The sequence below is a fragment of the Humulus lupulus genome, chromosome 1 (assembly GCF_963169125.1).
Source record: "Humulus lupulus chromosome 1, drHumLupu1.1, whole genome shotgun sequence".
NCBI lineage: Eukaryota > Viridiplantae > Streptophyta > Magnoliopsida > Rosales > Cannabaceae > Humulus > Humulus lupulus.
The window spans coordinates 129655893-129674116 of NC_084793.1; the positions used below are offsets into that span (position 1 = coordinate 129655893).

General features: G+C 32.8%; 1 protein-coding gene across 1 annotated transcript; it reads right to left on the bottom strand.

Moving 5' to 3' along the window:
* Positions 1–7477: 7477 nt before the first annotated feature.
* Positions 7478–14523, bottom strand: LOC133797816 (uncharacterized). Its single transcript, XM_062235889.1, has 7 exons — positions 14244–14523; positions 13829–14002; positions 12405–12477; positions 12257–12291; positions 10592–10686; positions 8263–8329; positions 7478–7709 (listed from the first exon to the last, which is right to left on the bottom strand). Exons 2-6 carry the CDS (start codon positions 13918–13920, stop codon positions 8268–8270), a joined length of 357 nt encoding a protein of 118 aa, XP_062091873.1. The 5' UTR covers positions 13921–14002; positions 14244–14523; the 3' UTR covers positions 7478–7709; positions 8263–8267.
* Positions 14524–18224: the final 3701 nt, after the last annotated feature.

Here is an 18224-nt window from a genome sequence, read left to right on the forward strand (position 1 = left end):
GATATTTTGGTATTGAGGTGCAGATCAAAGTCCTAGTCTATCCAAGGTATTCTTATCCTCATGTTTAGTTCATTATAGTTCTTTTATTTTCTTTCATTTTCTTTCAGATCCTAACTTGTTATTATGGCTTTTGGTTAGGTGTTTAAGTTTCTTGAAACTTAAGGTTTTCGGTAAGGTTCTATCTTGATGGTTTAGATTTTCTTTTCATCTCCATTTCTTTAGAAAACTTATGGATCTTGCTATTTGATTTTAGGAGTTTTCCATCCCGTTCTTGTCTCCAATATCCTAGTTTTCTATAAGGAAAATAGGTTAGATTTTATGTGTTATGATTATGTTTATATGCTATGTATATATGTATGTATATGTTTATGTTGTAGTCATTTGGGAAATACAGTTGCTTAGATAGCAAATAAGCAAATCCAAAGATCTTTATTATTATCGTAGATTATAGTTATGATTTAACCTACCTCGATTAGTAGCAAGAGGACCTAGATGGTTTGTCATATACTATATTGTGTTTAAACCTACCTTGAATAGTAGCAAGATGACCTAGATGATTTCTATCACATACTACGGTAATGAGTTAATGACCATTAATATTGTAGTCCTATATTTTTATGTTTTACGTATGTTTTATAATATATGTTTTTAGTCTTATGATTTATGATATGTTTTAGTAGATTTTTATTGCTGGGCATTAGGCTCATTCCTTTTTATTTAGATGGTGCAGGAAAATAAGCTTGGAAGGCGGGACAGATTCATGGCAGCTTTGGCATGTGTATTGGGAGATGACAGAATGAATGGACTACTGGAAATGATTGAGGATGAAGTTTATATTTTGAGTCTTTTTAATTTATGTATTTATTTTTCAGTATTTAGTATTTGAACAATTAATTAAAGGTTCATGTTTTCTTTCTGTTTTTATGTTATAACAATGGTTTCCTGTCTTTTGGATTTTTATAATAAAGTTCTATTATGTATGTATTCCAAAATAATAGTTATGTCTTAGTTGTTTTAATGGTCTGAGATCTTAGAATTAGTCAGGGCATTACAGTTAGGTCGCCCCTACATTTTTCACTCCAAAAGGGAATCATCTTGTAGGAATACAATCTCTTATCAATAATAGGTGAAGTGTTCTCCTCATCAGTAGGGTTCATGGTTATTTTATTTCATCTTGCATATATGTTCATTAAACTTAACAACTCATGTCGAGATATAGCGTCCACTTTCTAGTTGATCCTTGAAAATGGAAAGTTCTCCTTTTAGAAGGCTTGATTTAAATTAAAAAAGCATGCAACTCCTCAATTTCTCATTGGGCTTAGGTATGAGGATTCGATTTTAATCCTAGACTTGATAAGTAGCCTCCTGGATAGAACCATTCTTACTTAAACAATCTACTTCTTCTTGTAATGTGATATGCCTTTCTACATTGAGTGCTCTTTGATACTATTTATTTGGTCATTTTTTGGGATCTATATTGACGATATGCATCATAACTTGTGGGTCTATTCTCACCATGTCACTATGACTCCATGCCAACACAACCAGGTTCACTTTCAAGAATTTCAAGAGTTTACTTATTTATTCTTGATTCAGGCCGTTCCCAACCTTTAATTTTTTTTTTACATCTTCTCACTTTTGACCTTAATCTTCTATATTGGCTATGCTCACAACTCTTCTTCTAGTATGGCATCTGGTGTGTAGGGACTTTACTTCTTCGTCGATTTAAACAAGTTGGATCATATCATCATTGTTTGTTCTCTTGGATGTGCGACTAACCTAAGGGAGGTGTTATAGTATTCATAAGCTTCCTACTATTCTAATCTCATGTACACTATCCCTCCTAGTGTCGAAAACAGCCTTATCAAATGATAAAATGAGTTTATCACTTTTTGTTCCCTCAAGGTTGATCTTCCCAACATTGCGTTAAGTTCTCTTGCTTAGTGACCATGGTAAAACTTGACATTATGGTCGTTTGGGGACTCGGTTCCCACAATGTCATGGTGAATAGCTTGTGGAAAAACTCTATGGTCGAGGAAGCGCGTGGGGAATGAGGAAGCCATGTAGGAGTTGGAGGATGACATAAGAGAGCACTATTCAGAGTCATTTCAGTAAGAAAATTTCGAGGTTAAAATTTGTTAAAGGAGAATAAATTGTAATATCTTCCTTATTTGATTTATTTTTAGTTTTTTATTGGTATTGATATGATTTTAATTAATTCTAGAAGTGACTGGATCAACTAGTAATGCCTTATTAATTGATTTAATAATTTAAATAAAATATTCTAAGATTGATTTTAGGATTGAAATTAAAAAGGATTTATGTTGGGAGATTCAAAGAAAGTACAATAGAATGACATTATTTTAAAAAGTTTAGGAAAATAGGCTTTGCTAGTTTAGGCTATTAGGGTTCAACCTAGGGTTAGAGAGTAGAGTCTTAAAAAGAAATAATGCACGGGAGAACTTTCTTTTCTCACATACATTGTTTGATTAGGGGAGAGAGTGAGAAGTACAACTGCTCAGAGAGAGAGTCGACCATAGCATAAGGTTCTTGTCTAATTTCTTTATGCAAATTGGTAACTTGTGGATCAATGTGTTAAGTGTTGTTTTTATGATCATAGGGTTTAAATCTTATAGGTTGTGTAAGGGAAGATGGTGTTCATCCTTATAGGTTAAGTCATTGTTGAAGGAGGTGAGATCATTCTTGATGTCTGATTGTGTTAGTGAATTTGATATGCTAGTTAGGGTTTAAAATCTAAATATTACGGTCTTGGGTTTGTTTCAAATCCATTGATTTTGATTCTTGAATGTTTGAGAGGTTTAGGTTTTAAATCTCAAGTAAATACTAAAGTTAAGGCTTGATCTAATTGCTAGATTTTAGTGCTATGGTCGATGTTAATGGGGATTAGTCGTTCAAGCAATAATGGTGGTGGAATAGTGGTTGGGGCGCTTTGCATCCTAGCCTAAAGAACACGAGCCTTGCGCAAGGAAATAGATGCATCCAACTGATAGGACATGGTGTAGTCTTTGTGCCTTATTGCTGCACCTCGCGGTGCAGAGAGCGAAAACTTTTTGCTTGGTACAAACGTGGTGAGACGCAAGGATAAAGAGACAAGCTATCGAGGCATGGCTAGGAGAGATGAACAAGGGACATGGCATTATGTGCTAGGTGGGTGTTGTTGGGAATTGATGGCTTTACGCTTTCTAAATCAACCTTAGAAACTAATGAAGAATCACATGCATAGTATGAAGGCAAATCTTGAAAATTCAAAGATTAAAGAAAATCTAGAAAATGGTGTAAAATGGAGAACGAAATTACACTTCCTAGATAAATGGAATCCTCACATAAAATATTATAGAATTATCAAAAGTTTGAACACAAAATATAACGGGAAACCCTAACACGAAATTAAAATAGTTTATCTTAGATAGTTAGTGTTTAGAGAAATACAACCACTGTTTTCAACAATTGAATCTTCAAACTTGGGGAACATTTAAAAGCTTATACACAAGGAGTATCACTGTCCAAAATATCTATTCCAAGCCTTCCCAATGTTGTTTCAAGCATCTTCAAGATAGAATGACATTTAATATGGAACAAGTCGTTGAAACTCACTAAGTCATGCAATTCTTGATGAGTTTCTTAAAGAAAACTTATGATCATTGAGAGCTAGAGAGAGAGAGAGAGTTGAAAAGTGTGATCATGGTTTTACAATTCTAATAACCCTTATTTATAGTGCAAGCACCATCATTAAATCTAACTAATATGATTGGTGTTTCGAACAGATCATTCGGAGCAAAAACCACGTAATCTTACAGACACGTCAGGCGATGCATCGTCGCCTCCCTATAGGCGATGCATCACCAGCAGTACATTGTCTCGTACCTTTCTTTAGGCTTAGCATCGCCTACAAGGTGCCGATGAAACACCATGTAAGCAGGTCTAACATCTCTATAGTGACCTTAAACACCTCCAAATGCTCAAAAAAAAATTAGGCATGTTTAGATACTTCATTAGACCCATAAAAGTTAATTATAGATGCCTACTACAAATTCTCATGTGTTCACTTCAACTTTAGAGAAAATCATTAAGTACTTTGCACCACATTATGTAATCAACTTAACCATTATATTTAACCAATTTCAACAGGTGCGTGTGTGTGTGGGGTTTACCAGGCACACCTACATGCATGAATGGGTGTGCACATGGAGAAGTTTAGGCGGTAACCCCCTTAGGTTTCAACATACAAGTTTTAGGAAAGAGTTTTAGGATTAGTCTCGAGTCATGTCTTACCAGCATCCAGGGAAATTTTGATAATTTTGACAAACAATCTTAGTTTTCAACATAATTTTCATGGGAGGATTCTAACAAGGTTTTAAAATACATTCCAGTTTAGGTGCATATTTCACAATGAGCCTTAGTTGACCACACGAGATCCCAGAAGGACTAATAACCACAATTTTTCCTAACCCTGTGACTTTTCTATTATTGTTGGGGATTATTTTTCGTGTTTATGAATTTTAAGAGACACTCTCTCTCGTATACTATTATAGTTCTTTAAGTCTTTTATAGGCATTAGCTCATCAGTTGCTTCTGTGCTCCATGTAAAAGCAAAGCATGATTTCCAGTGGAGATGAGTTTGAAGAAACAGAGTCAACCATATGCATATCGTAAAGACCGACCTTAAGGGTTGGAGGGTTCTTGGCTTCCTATTTTAGATATGTTTTTTCTAAGCTATTCCATTGTTTAGTTGGATGTTATTTTAAATTATCATGTCTATTTTAGTAATTGATGCATAAACAAATGACCGTTTTATTTTCACTCGTGATCCCAAATATCTACATTGTATTAAACATTTCAATTATTATTTAAAGCATAAAATCTTAATTGGTTTTAACGTACAACTTTGGTAATCTGTTTTAAAGTGTTAATTTTCCTTAATTCCTATAGTTTTTAGTAAATTAATTATACTAGGAAGTTTGGGTATTACATTTGTAATCGGAGTCTAAAGTAATGTGCTCTTGTACATATTTGTAGTATGCATCTCAAGACAAAGAAACACTGGACTCATCACACTGTAAGTGTTATGATCGATTAAATATAAGGTTAAGTGTGTTTTTACAAAGTAGAGCAAAACACTTAACGATTTTCACATAATGATGATGTGAAATTTGACTTTTTTTGTAGTCATTTAAAAAATTATTTTTTGTGTTCTAAAGTAATAAAATGGTGTATCTAAGCATGCCCAAACATTTGGAAAATTTTAGAGGTATTTAAGGTCACTTTTGGACAAGTTAATCATGTCTGCACGCGCGATTAATAAAATAGAATCCATAAGGTAGGCATCATGTCACCTGTTGTAAGGCGAAGGCGACGTGTTGCCATCGCCTGCTAGGTCTATACAAGTCACGTTTTGAGCCTCCAAAATGTGTTTAAAAAATCTCTAATCTTATTGGTTTGACATAATGGCGGTGCCAAACATATTTAAAGGGTTTTTTTTAGAATTTTTTGAACTTGATCATTCCTTATAACTTTCTCTCTCTAGCTCTCTAAGACTCTAAATTTTCTCCAAAAAATTCATCAAGGTTGCTTTACTTGTTAATTTCATAGGCTTGTTGTATCCCACTCCTTATTCCAACTTGTGTAAACCTCAAGCAACTCTCGTAGTTGTTGGAAGAAAGATTTTGGACAAAGATTATGATCTTTTGCAAGGCTTTATGTTATTTTGTGTTATTGTTTCATGTGTTCTAAGATTTTGTAGAAATCCATTGTTGTATTAACCATTTACCCACAACAATCAAAACATTTATTGTCTTACTCTTGTAATTTCTCTCATCTCTAATAATGGAAGAAGGCTCTACATCTAGGATGTCTTTCAAATTCATGCACTAAGAATTGGTGAGTCTAGATCGCTTTGACAGGGAAAATTTTGTGCATTGGCAAGACAAGATCCAATTTTCACTCACCACCCTCAAAGTCTCCTACATTTTGGATCTGAAGGCTCTCCCCACTCCCTAGGAGGATGATATTCCTGAAGTTATCATCCAATATAAGTAAAGGGAACATGATGAGCTCATATGTAGAGGTCACATTCTCAACACGCTATCCAATAGGTTATATGATCTCTACACCAGCATAAGTGGTGTAAAGGAAATCTTGGAGGCACTTGAAAACAAGTATAAAGCAGAATAAGAAGATCCCAAAAAATTTATTATTACTCAATATATAGCATTCAAATCTTATGATGATAAACCAATGCTTCCAAAAATCTATGAGTTGCGGGTTGGTTTAAACAAATTGAGTACTCTTAATATTGTTCTACACAAGGTATTTCTTGTTGGTGCCATTATAGCCAAACTACCTCAAAGTTGGAGGGGCTATAGAAATAAGGTTATCCACAAGAGATAAGTGTGAGAATGATAACTAACCACTTGAGAATTGAAGAAGAATATCACTTAAAAGACAAGTGTGAGAATGAGTCCAATGGTGAGACTTATAAAGAAAATGTGATAGACACTTCCAACTCCTTTCAACCCTCAAATCCTAAAGGGAAAGGCAACAAAAGGCACAGTGACAAAGGTGACAACACTCTAGCCCCAAGGAAGCACAAGGGACAATTAAAGGGAAACAAAGGCCCTTGTTTTGTATGTGGAAAAAGTGGCCACTATGCTAGAGATTATAGGTTCGACAAGAACCAAAATAGAGGCAACGTGAATGCCACAAATGACGAAAGTATTGCCCCTCAAAGTGAGGTGAATGTCGTCTAAGACTAGGTTCAAGGATGGTGGAATGATAAATGTGCCAAGACTCTTGATTTGATTTTCACATCTAGAAAGAAAGTGGTCAAGGAGGGCCATGAGATACAAATGAGAAATGAAAAGAGGTCTAACATGGAGGGCAAGAGCACCATTGATTTGATTTTCACCTCCAACAAGAAAGCGGTGCTCACCATTTTTCTCCACGTACCCAAAATGAATAGGAATCTTGGAAGTGGAGATGACTAAGCAAATCGGGCATCAAACACTACAAGAAAAAATTCTTTTAATAACACCAAAAATGTGTTATCAAAACATACGATAACACTTTCTGATGTGTTAAGACCGACTATGTTATCGTAGGTCAGGGTACTTTACATAACACTTTATCAGTGTTATACAGATGTGTTATTGTACTGTCAACGGTAACACAATTTCTGTGTTATTTTAATATATAGATAAGTGTTGAATTATGTTATTTATAGTCGATTATATAACACTTTTTTGTGTTATACTACACTTTAGCATAACCCTTTTTTTGTGTTATACTACACTTTAGTATAACACTTTTTTTGTGTTATACTACACTTTAGTATAACACATTTTTTGTATTATATTAGACTTTAATATAACACATGTGTTATATTAGCTTAGAGAAACATAATCTTTTTTTACTTACACAAAACTAGGAAAACAAATATGAAAGTTGAAGCCAAATAAGGTAACATAAATAGATTTTTATTAATTACTCAAAATGTAATTACAATATTTAGTCTACTAGTCTAGGCTTAAGAAATCATATTACAACATAATTTATGCCCAATTTAGATTCCTTTATCACTAAATACAAAACAAGAAATGTACACAAAAATTAGTGATATACATTCTTCCATTCTAAAGGCCTCAACTACAAATGTTGTCAAGAATTGCTCCAAAGAAATCATCTCAATATACCTGCACATTGTAAAAAAAAAGTCCTTTTATTATTAATATGAAGAAACAATTCATACATTTTGTACTAACTTCTATCCCCATTTATTTCTTCTCTAAAGACCTAGCAAGGTTAATTCCTTTCTGTAAAGTTCAATACAAACATAGCATTGATGTGTAAATAGCTTTGGCAAAATTCTCTCTGTGATAGGTAACCAACAGGGCATCAAGTATGGCATCCAAATTAACAAGTAGAATGTGAATATGGCTGTTAGAGGTCCTTTATGAAGCCCATGCTATTCCTCTTATTCTCCCAAAGTTTCTCTTTCTTTCTAAGTTCGAAGTGGGAAATGTGTTTAAAGTTGGGTTATGGGAAACAAGACAAACAAAAACTGGGAAAAAAAACAAAAGTGAAAACGTTATCTTTTTGTATTAATAAACTAAAATCTGTTTCTTGTCAAGAAAGCGAAAGGCACTAGCTTTCCAACTTAGATTTCATGAGAACTTCTAAGATTTCTAGTTGCATAAATTTTTAAGTTTTTTAGCCTAACTAAATAACCATACACACACACCATACCTGAATCATGTGCCATACACACCGCCAAGCTTTTCGAGAAAAGACAGGAGCCATAATTTCCACAAACCTGAAACATATTCAGAAGGTACTGTTAAACTTTACACCGTTCAAAATATCTTTCCATAAAACAGAAACATATTCATATGAGAATCACTTCCAGGTGGGTTCTATCTCATGCAAGTGGCTCTTGTGACTCAATTCATAAAAGCTCAAACAATCCAAACACGACTTTAATTCATTTTATAAGTAAAAATCAAATATTGAAAATCAAATGGATTTGTTGCAGAAACATTGGGTAAAGGCCAATTTGATATATTATTATTTAGATAATTACTATGTCTTGTATAAGACAAACTAAAGTATCAAACAAAAACTCTGGAAATTGTCATGTTTTAAGTTCATATATGGGAATATGACATTATAAAAAAGGAAACCTCATCAAAATTCTGCTAGGAAGAGATGCTTTCATAATACTATGTGGTAATTCATTTCAAGAGGGAAACTATAATATTTTATGAACATAAGAAAGGTCCAGCCTAATTCATTGCAAGTATAAAACAATAGCAAACAGGGGATAGGATACAGTAATAAACACAAAATAACAAAGAAACCCAACAATAGCAACAAACAAGATTTCTAATGGAAATTCTCAATCCCCGGTCATTACAATGCAAGCTGGATTGATGATAAATTTATACATAGCTATTAGATATGAAGAGCATGAAGAAACAAACTATCAAGACACCAAATATCACGCAAATTTTATTCTAGAGAAACTATATAATGAGAAGTAAAATCACGCAATACAACAATCAAATTTTATTAATCAAAATTATCCATCATAACATAACATACTCACAGCAAAAGAAAGGCCTTGCTTGAAGCACCATAAGGTGGGACCAAGAAAGACACCAAATATCAAAGGTGGGTCATGATTTTTCTTCTCAAGAAATGAAAAGTTGCATTTCTACATGCAGCTTTTCTTCCATGGAATTCAAACAAAGAAGCTGGACTAGAAAGTCCCCAAAGTGATTGACCTAACTGAATCTCAAGTCTTCTTCAAGCAGCTGTATGGGAAAATGAGTCTAGTCTACCCTTACCTAGTCTTCCAACAGGAAAAGAAACTCTATACCTAATAAACTTACAATAGAAACTTGAACAAAACTAAAAGAACAGCTCCCAACAACAAAGAAACAGAGCCAAATGACTCTATTTATTTAGTTAGCAAACTATGGAATTGATTTTTATTTTGTTTTTCTTTCTCATGTCAGAAAAATAAAGTTACAATTATGCCTAGCATCTCTGATTTAACAAATAAGTAAAGCAAGAAAGAAGGAAATAAAAAAGAAAAGAATAGCAGAAAAACCACAAGGGTAAAAAAAAAATTGCCCAACATACACTACATCCAACCAATAAGAGAAAAAGAAAAATCTAAAACGCAACTATAATGGAGGCTATCTAATTGCCAGAATAAAGAACTATACAAAAGGAGCACCCAGCAGCATAAATAGAAAGTAATTAGACAAAAGGGTTGCAGATGTGGTAACTTCTCTATAGGCTGTTGTACAAATTTATAAAAAGAAAATAATACATGATGTGTAAATGTGACAAAATTACCATATTCATTTCATACACCAAGAAACATTACTTGTGCAAGGAAACCTCTAAAAGCCAGACCAATGACTAATGCTATTCCCAGAATAATAGAAGAAAAGCTTCAGACAAGACATAGTATGGAACTAAAGAAGTTCTACATGTTAGCATTCAGAGTGAAGAAAAGAAAAAATCAAAGAGGGTATGAGTTAAAAGGATTGACTCACTCAAACCATTACTATCAGGAACTTAATAAATGCTTTCTCTTGTCAAACAACAATACGAAGTGAGATGAGATTAAAAAAAAGTTTAATCTTTATGCAATGAAAAATAGAAGAATTTCATAGCCATTAGCAAGATACGAGAATCACAAAAGTAGCGCTAACAGACCTCAAGCCCCTCATCCTACTCCCAAGCAATGCCAGGTCCACTATACATATTCTTGATAAGCAAAGTGCAAGATTTATCAGGGTAGAAATGGACTCTACTACAACGCTGACCAAACCGACAAGCTCCAGTTTTTAAGTGGAAAGGACAATGAGCTCTATCCTGTCATACATACAAAAAAAAAATTACTTAGAGACCATGTTCCTCTTAATCATACCAACAAACACAAAATGAGTTGAACACATAGATAAACTCAAAAAATATAATAATATTCTAAGTAGAATGATTATAATAATTTGATTTCTATAGCAATCCAATAAAGAGAAACAACAAACTAAGTGGTTCATACCAGTAACTGTTGTAGGGCAGCAGGACAATCTGAGAGATATTTCACTGCAAGAGTCAAAAGAACAGGAACTGAATCCTCTCCTGGGATCATCATATCTATAATGTTATCAGCTATTAGATCATCTGTTAATTGACCACTTGTGTCATTTAGAAGAACATCTATTACATCTCTTGGAGCCTCTTTGGTGATCATCCCACTACTACTTTTCCTGGCTTCTAAAATTTTCTATACTTGCTTCACCATTTTTTTCTTTGCCTAAAAAGAGAAGAGGAAAAATATTTTGTACCAACATAATTAGTAATCATGAAACCAGGCAAGATGTGAGTAGTAATAGATTAATAATAACTAACTTACCTGTAATGATCTGTGAAGCCTAGTTCCAGGAATGTTTATTAGTAATGACATGAGGCTTGCAATGAATTCTTGAAATTGTTTTCTTAGAGACTCCATTTCCTCACCAGGATCCAAATTAATCAATGCCTTAACTAGTACTTGAAATGCAATCTGAGAGAGAGACCAAAATGGGGTTTAGTCTTATATGTGTTATTAACTTTTAAAAAGCACCATTAAACATAATAATTGTGAATCTGTTTTGACAGACAATTATTCAAAAAAACTTATTCTGAACCCCATAACAACTGGTGCACCTTTTCTATTTAGCAAATCATTTTCAAACCTAAGTAGAAGCCAGAGATGGGGTATTTCAAAAATCAATAATTATTACTTTCACTGTTTCACAGACAGATTCTTTATCCCCCCAAAAAAATAAATATTTATGAATATAAATAAATCACCCCCTAAAAATATCTTAACCACACAAAAAAGGCCAAAGGTTTAAACTTTAAAGATAGAAGGCATCTTTTGTTTTTTGCTGTGTCTACTTCAAACTCTTCCCAAAAAAACTAAACTCAGATGAACCATGTAATAGTCTTTATTTTTTATTTTTCCTTTCTAAACTTCAAATATTAAAGAATATCCTCACAACTCATTCCCCAAGATCAAGATGTGTGAGAAAGAGAGCTTACATTTTTGGTTTCATCCTGAATGTAGATGGGTCGGTCATGGCTCCAATTTGTCATAGATTCTTGGACATACTTGTACAAGTCTCTGGTGATTTGAGCCTTGAGCTGTGGAGATTTAAAGAAGCCACCCACTAGTCCATGGATTCTCCTTTGCAAGCTTCCATTGATAAGCAAAATAGAAGACTTTCCCATCAACTCAGTCAGAGATTTTGGGTAAGAAGGCACAAAAACCTTTGCATCAAGTACCAACAGAAAGAAGTTGTTAAGAAACCCAATAGTTTTTATAATTTGACCCTGAATAATGAGAGAAAGAAGTTCAAGTTAAACCAAAGAGCTGCAAGTACCAACAGAAATTATGAACTAATAGCATCCTGGAAATCATTGAAACATGATGAAGACAACTGAAACAACACAATATAACAAACCTCAATAGCTCCTGCATTCTGAGGTTTATACACAATAAATTGTTGAAATTTGAGATCATTAGCGATATTTTGATGTTCCACAACTTCCCCCCTAAGTATTATTCTGAAACTTGCTGGTAGAAATAGTTAAGAAATGCAAAAAAGAGATGATTGAGAGAGAGAGGGAGTCGAGAGAGACAAAGAGAGCAGAAATAAAAATGTAGAAAAAAAATACAAACCTGAAAAATGGGACAGATCTTGAGCTGAAATGGTCCTGCTCACAACATTGTAAATATTTTCCTTTATGAGTTATTGAAAAAAAAAAACCAAACTGAATTGACAATGTTTTGCACCAAGGGTACAATGTAGAAGAAGAATAAAATTTACCAGTCTTAGAATATCTCCATGTTTCTTATCCTCTGCTTCAACAGCTCTGTCTAGAATACCCCCTGATGTGGCACTAAATGTGGAGAAAAAGAAAGTTTTACAAAATTAATTAAGTGAAAATCTATCAAAAGAACAACTGAATTGAAGAAAAGATGAATTTTTCATAGGAGTTTCATTAAATTGCAGAGTGGGAACTCAAAGGGCTGTCCACAAGGAAATAGAACAAATCCATATAAAGTTAGAACATATCAAACTCATATGACTTTATTTGATTAGTTATTATAATACTTTTCTAATAGTCTAAACTTCTATGGTGTATAATTTTGATAAACTTCTTCATCAACAGAAGTTTAATGAAATTATACACCATAGAAGAATTCTACTATCATTACAACTGGTTCCTAAAAAATCTTAATTAGAAATTTAGTACTATAGTTCTGAGAGATGGAAATTAAGAGCTAGAGAGACTAAAACCAAAATTCAGGAACAGGTTAAAACTGGGGAATGCAATCTTCAATCTGAGAATCAATCCAATTTAAATTCAGTAGTTATCAAATGTTTTCACTGCCATAATCATAACTGCCACTAAAGCAGAAGATCATATTGACATAAGTAAGTTCATACAACAGATATTTATGCTGAAAAATCTCCAACTCTCTCAAAGTTCAAGCATTACTTGGACATTGTAATTTTCAGCAGGAAGAATTAAATAAATCTTCTATTAATGGCATGATAAAGTAGCAACTGTGAAGATTGTTTAAAGAGAGTTCAAGAGTTAGTTATGTAAGCTAATTCAGTGAGTGACAAAGAACTAGTGCAATAACAAAGTTTTATCGTGACACATAACTACTTATAACAATACAGATGATAAGAATATTAGGCCTTCTTTGAGGTTTAATTATTCCATAAAAAATAAAAGGAACTAGTTACTAATTAGGCCTATTATTATTAGCTGAATATATGTCCAATAAGATTATAAGAAATGTACTAGGCATACTAAGTGATTATTATATATATTGCCTAGTGTTCTAAGGGAAGAGATATAAAAAAAAAGAGTTGATTATAAACAAGAGATGCAAGAGAGTAACTTTAATAAAAAGAGAAAATTGTATACAAAGTAATAACAGGATATGCAAACTCCAACAAACAATTATAAGAATTCAATATGTAGGTTTTCTCTAAGTGGATCAAAATTGAAAACAGCAGCTAAAAAATTCATCTTTTCTTTTCCAAATAAATTTCATTAAAGTTACAGTTGAGAACTCTAAGTATTGATTTAATCTTGCATAAGACTCCCCATTTCGTATATAACAGTCAACATGACTAGAGTGCAAATATTTAATCAAATATACTTTGTACTTTTCACACTTGTGTTTATTTAGACATCACATGAACAAAGACAACCAGAAATTTATAGAACATACCAGCAACATGAAAATAATGGGTTCCGCGAGGTTTTCCTGCTTTTCAAGTTTTTCAAGTTTTGACCCATGACCTCTCCGTGAGACCGAGCCATCCACGACCCTCCACAAGCCCGAGCCCTCCAACCCCGTCCATAGCCCTATCCGTGAGCTGCATTTGGAGTCTTGATCAAGTTCCTAAAATATGCAAACATAGAAAAACAGTATATTCATGCACAATTTTCAATAGAAATGAAAGAATATATATTGTACAATTTTCAATAGAAAGGAAGGTCCAGAAATTTTCAATATATATTGTAAAAGCCTTAGATATGCAAGTCATATTTGCTAGTTACCATGAACATCACATGTAGACCACAATTCAACAAAACAGGTAGAAGTAAAGTTTAAAATTATAAAAATCTGACAAAAAACTTACCAAATCTTCTGCATAGACCCCCACAATAGCATATGGTACTCTTGATGGGTTTAACATAGGGCCCAATATATTAAATACAGTTTTTACTTTCAGCTTTTTCCTGACTGAGCGGACAACCTTCATTGTTGGATGATATGTTGGAGGCATCATAAATCCAATGCCTGCTTCTTTCACACAGCTTGAAACTCCCTGTTATCAGGAGATAAATTGACCATATGATAATTAGTTCAGTTACACTCTTACAAGATGAGAAGCTGTTGCTGACAAAGACATTGACAAATTTGAAATTGGTTTAGCATCTTATTAATCTACCAACTTATTCATCTAAAACATAAATTTACAGCACCAACCTCAAGTTCCAGGTCGATAACTATCCCCAACTCTTCTAACACATCAGCATTTCCACATCGGCCTCTATCTCATTTAGCCTCCTCTTTCATTAGATTTAATTCACAAATCAATCAATACAGAAATAAATCAAAACATATACCCATCATAATCAAATATTGTTCAATATTTTACATTATTAAAAATATATGTCTTAAACACATCATTTATTCCCCTAAAAAGACTAATACTTATCTGGATAAAATTATATAAAGCCCAAACAATCTCTTTAAGATTCACTGGCATAGTTAAAATATTTGAAATATATATGAGATACTCCAATAAATTATTCTATATACTTTCCTTCATAATGGCTAGGTGCCTCAATTTAACATTAAGGAGCAACAAAATAAAAATTAAGATTCATATCATCTTTAGGAATAAAATGTTTAAAAATATTATCTAAAAAATTCCTCTTCAAAGAATCAACTATTTAGGTCATTCCATAATATATACTTCCAAATTTAAAACTGAAATAAAAAAAAAGGCCTAGAGAACAATAAGCAACAAATACATTAGCCTATAGAAGAATCATTCACTAAATTTCACAATCTTAGTCCATTGAGGCATTTTCACACACACTTGGTTTGCATCACAAAAAAGGAAAGAAAAATATAAAAATAAACACAAAATCCATAATCCAAAATCCAAAAGGAAAGAAAATACAGCTGGGTGCATGTAATAGATATCTATTTTGGAACCATGTTTATTTTCTTGCATAGAAATATCAGTAGAGTTTGAAAAAGAAAGTGATGGCTTACCACTACATCTGGGCGAACTTGGAGGCTTCTGCTCGCAGGGAAGAACGACGACGAAGGCTAAGAAAATAAACACACCCTGAAATTCATCGAACAAGCATAACCCTGAAAAGTCATTCAAAATACCCGAAGCACATATAAGAACTAAAAATCTCACAAAGACCTAAGCTACAGATGATGCAAATATAGTATATAATCTTTCTCATGTAAGAAACAAAATACAATATCAGAATCTAAAAATCAAGTTTGGCTGTGGAGATGATGCAAAATATTATTTGCATCATTAAGGGAAATCCAGAAAATAAGCAGCTAACCAAATAAAAATCACAAGTCGGGCAGCTCCATACAAGAATCAACATCAGAATCCACAAATAGAGACCCATTCTCTCACCGCAAGTAGAAACCCACAAATAAGCTATTTACCAGTTGAGAGTTTCGACCCCTGAAGCTATACGCGAAGCACTCCAGAAAATGGGGCCTTGAAGCAGGCGAGCGACACTTTTCTTGGCACCAAGCAACGGGGAAAGGGCAAGGTAGAAGGTTGGTGCCAAGCTACAGAGAAATGGGAACGGTGCTTGAACGACGACGACAATCAGTGGGGTGGTAGAAAGCAAACGAAAGAGGGAGAGAGAAAGAGATTTGGGGATCGGATATGGAGGGAGAGAGAAAGAGATTTGGGGATCGGTTTGGAGAAGAAATAGATTATATTTTTTTTATTTAATTATTTTATAAATAAATTTTGATTATATTGGTACCGTGTGAAATTTGGGGGTGAAATTTTGGGGGGGCGGGGAAAAATAGGCGCCAAAATTAAGGCCCACATACACCTATACACTTATGTATGTACTATAACACTTTTTTAAAAGTGTTAAATTTTTGTGTTATGGAAATGGGGTTTTGTTGTAGTGAAAGCTGTGTTTGAGTCCGATAAACTAATTTTGTCAAGGGGTGGGAACTTTTTTGGCAAATGGTATTCTTGTGAAGGAATGATTAAATTATGTACTATTGAGAACAATTTTTCTAATAATAATACCTCCAATTCTTCCTATGTTGTTGATTCTAATTATCCTTTATTATGGTTGCTAAGTTGATTTTAGGTAGTTTTAGAGAGTAATTTAAGATTCTATTTGAGTGTTTTCACTTTAGTTTGTACATATCTACGTTTGTTTTCTTCTTATTTATGGTTTTAAAGGTCAAGTACATGATATGGAATGAAATGAAAAGAAACATGTAGAGCAACGTGAATTTAGCAAGGAGTATGGAATTTAAAGATATTATAAGTAGAAAATACAAAGTTGAAGATGCTTAACATGTGTCATTTATGCTCGATGATGCAAATTTGAAAATGCAAGTTGAATTTTGACCATGATCCCATCACTTTCTTGAAAAACTCATTGAAATAGTTGTAGATCTCTCTTAGAATTCTATAGCTTTTTGAATCATCTAATTTTGATGTATATCGATAGAATTATGGAAAAAATATATTCGCTATTCGCAGAAAATTTTTTGCGAGGAACATAAGCCTAAGGGTCGACCGCGCTCTATGAGTTGGGCTACCACGCTGGGTCCTCTAAGAAGTTATTTTTGGGCAGTTTTGCAAGGGAAAATTAGGTATTTTGGCATTTTAAAGTGGGAATATCATTAAAAATATAATTTAAAGGGTTTTAGGTCAGATTTTATAGCCAAAATCATAGAAGAGCACATTGGAGGCTATTAGAGTGAAGGATTGGATTCATCTTAGGGTTTTTCTTTCTTCTTCTTCTTCTTTATGCACTCTTCCATGAATTAAATGGATGTTTTTATTGCTATGTTGATAAACTAAACTTCTTTTCTAGGGTTGTGATGTAGTCACTTTGAATCTCTATTATTATGTGTGATGATTTTATGATTTATTCTCCTAATCTATATGGAGTTCTTTAATGTATGCTTAATGCAACTGAATGATTGGCCATCTTTTACGAGATTTATGATTTTAATTCAAGATATGAGAAGTAAGAGTTATATATGCTATAATTAAAGAATCTAGATAACATATTCGATGAGAATAAATTTATAATTTGTGTAGCCTTTGAGGTTTTGTTCTTGATGTCTTTTACATGTTAAAATAATCTGAGAGATGTAGAAAATTTATATGCCAATTGAGTTCTTATATCTTGAGAAAGAATATAATTCACTTTAGTAAACTCACTAGAATTATAAGAAGAAGAGTCATGACATCTAAATAGTAATAATAAAGTGGACTAGGTAACAAAATCAAACACCCTAGGGCTTTAATATATTGAACTCCTTTATTGTTTATTTTCTTGTAATTTAATTGTGTTTCTCTAGCTTTATTCAATTTCTAAACATTGACAATCAATTGCCAAATAGAATTAGGATTGAGAATATTGGTAGTTAATAATCAATCCTCGTGGAAACAAACTTTACTTTTATTATTATTACTTGTTATGATTACGTATAATTGCATATTGGAATTCTACAACAATGGCATAATAGACTTGATTATATATGTTATAGTACTATTGAAATAATTTTTAGACGTGACATGTTACATTGTGATTTGAATCATTTAGTAAATTAAAAATGGTTCAGAAACATATTCCTAGTGTTGATAGAAGTAGAAACTTCTTTGACTTGATTCATTGTGACATGTGTGAATGAAATGGCATGTTAAATAGAGGTGGAAATAGGTATTTATTGAATTTCATAGATAATTGTTCTAAGTTCACTTATGGATATCTACTTAAGAGTAAGTATGAAAATTTTAATGCTTTTTAAGATATACAAAGTCGAAATAGAAAGTCAATTAGATAATAAAATTAAACTTTTTAGAAGT

Bases quoted from the DNA above. Each gene is read 5' to 3' on its own strand.
- LOC133797816 (XM_062235889.1), bottom strand. From the start codon at position 13,920: ATGGCTCGGTCTCACGGAGAGGTCATGGGTCAAAACTTGAAAAACTTG. The intron at 10,687-12,256 runs GTTTGTATTTTT...ATAACATTATAG, and splicing joins AGATCTGTCCCATTTTTCAG to ATATGATGATCCCAGGAGAG. The intron at 8,330-10,591 runs GTATGAACCACT...AATATGTTTCAG, and splicing joins CTGCCCTACAACAGTTACTG to GTTTGTGGAAATTATGGCTC.